General features: G+C 35.7%; 1 protein-coding gene across 1 annotated transcript in view; it reads right to left on the bottom strand.

The window, feature by feature from the left end:
- LOC117108265 (insulin-like growth factor 1 receptor) overlaps positions 1–831 on the bottom strand; it is a 3,816-nt gene extending 2,985 nt beyond the window's left edge. The window contains exons 1-2 of the mRNA XM_033250239.1: positions 700–831; positions 431–539 (exon numbers count right to left, since the gene is read on the bottom strand). Of these exons, the coding sequence (XP_033106130.1) occupies positions 431–539; positions 700–705 (115 nt within the window). The 5' untranslated portion in view covers positions 706–831. The remainder of the gene's footprint in view (positions 1–430; positions 540–699) is intronic.
- Between the last annotated feature and the right edge of the window lie 235 nt (positions 832–1,066).

Here is a 1,066-nt window from a genome sequence, read left to right as displayed (position 1 = left end):
AACATGAATGTTGTTCCATAAAAAAGTCTTCCATGTGGAAATACTGTAATTGATGATGTCCGGGGTGTGGGTCATGGTGTGAAGATCATGACAATTTAGGCATTTCAAAGGCTTATCTAATCGATTTTAGAGTGTACTAATACTTATATAGAAAATACAATTTTTCCCCTACGAATTGTGTTTTTTCTCTAAGACGGAGGTGGGGGTGAAGCTCTTCCCGACGATAGGCCCTATCTAGTGATATCCCTGGAGAGATATGGAAATGGACGAAGAATCCTTCCTTTTGCAGTAGTGTGATTAAGCTAATATAAAGGAAGTTTTTGAGTTATGATGAAACATGAGGAAAGCTTTGTGTATAATAATTATTGATTCTCGACTAAAAACTGAATTAGAGTAACCCACTCTTAAACAATGTGTAGGCCTAGCTTACCAAATGTGATGATTTCCCAAAGAACCACACCGAAAGACCATATGTCCGATTTAGTACTGAACACGTTCTCTTTTAATGACTCCGGTGCCATCCAACGAACTGGTTCGAGCTTATAAAATTGAAAATGTTACAATCAAAATTGTGAAATTCGATCACGTTACAATACATTGCATTTTACAATATATTGAAGATAAGGTTATCCAGGCCTAGATCTCAATCAATCTAAGCTAGAATGATATATATACGCTTTATGCCTGCTTGCTACTTACAGACATCCTCTTGTTAAATGTTTTTGCTCCAAATATATCTTTTGCAAATCCAAAATCGGAAACTTTACAAACTTGATCATTGGTGAGCAATACGTTACGAGCTGCTAGGTCACGATGTACAATCTAGAATCAAGTACAAACGCATCGAAAAAAGTTGAGCATTATAACTCTTAAAGTGAAGGTATAACTCTTAAAGTGAAGGTATGAATTAAAGTTTTTGTATAATATATATGTTGTTTCGACATCGGTGGGTGGAGCCCTGTTCTGGGCACCTATTCCGACAGTCCTTATACATTTCGGAACTGGTTTTAGTTTAAGTAGTTTACTTAAGTCAAATTTATTTACTGCTTGTGGTTCTTTGTTGTAA

The sequence above is a fragment of the Anneissia japonica genome, unplaced genomic scaffold (genome assembly GCF_011630105.1).
Source record: "Anneissia japonica isolate Jap-2015-1 unplaced genomic scaffold, ASM1163010v1 scaffold456_len727751_cov192, whole genome shotgun sequence".
In the NCBI taxonomy this organism is placed as follows: Eukaryota; Metazoa; Echinodermata; class Crinoidea; order Comatulida; family Comatulidae; genus Anneissia; species Anneissia japonica.
The sequence above is the reverse complement of the archived record's forward strand: the minus strand, read 5'-3'. Positions and strand labels throughout refer to the sequence as shown.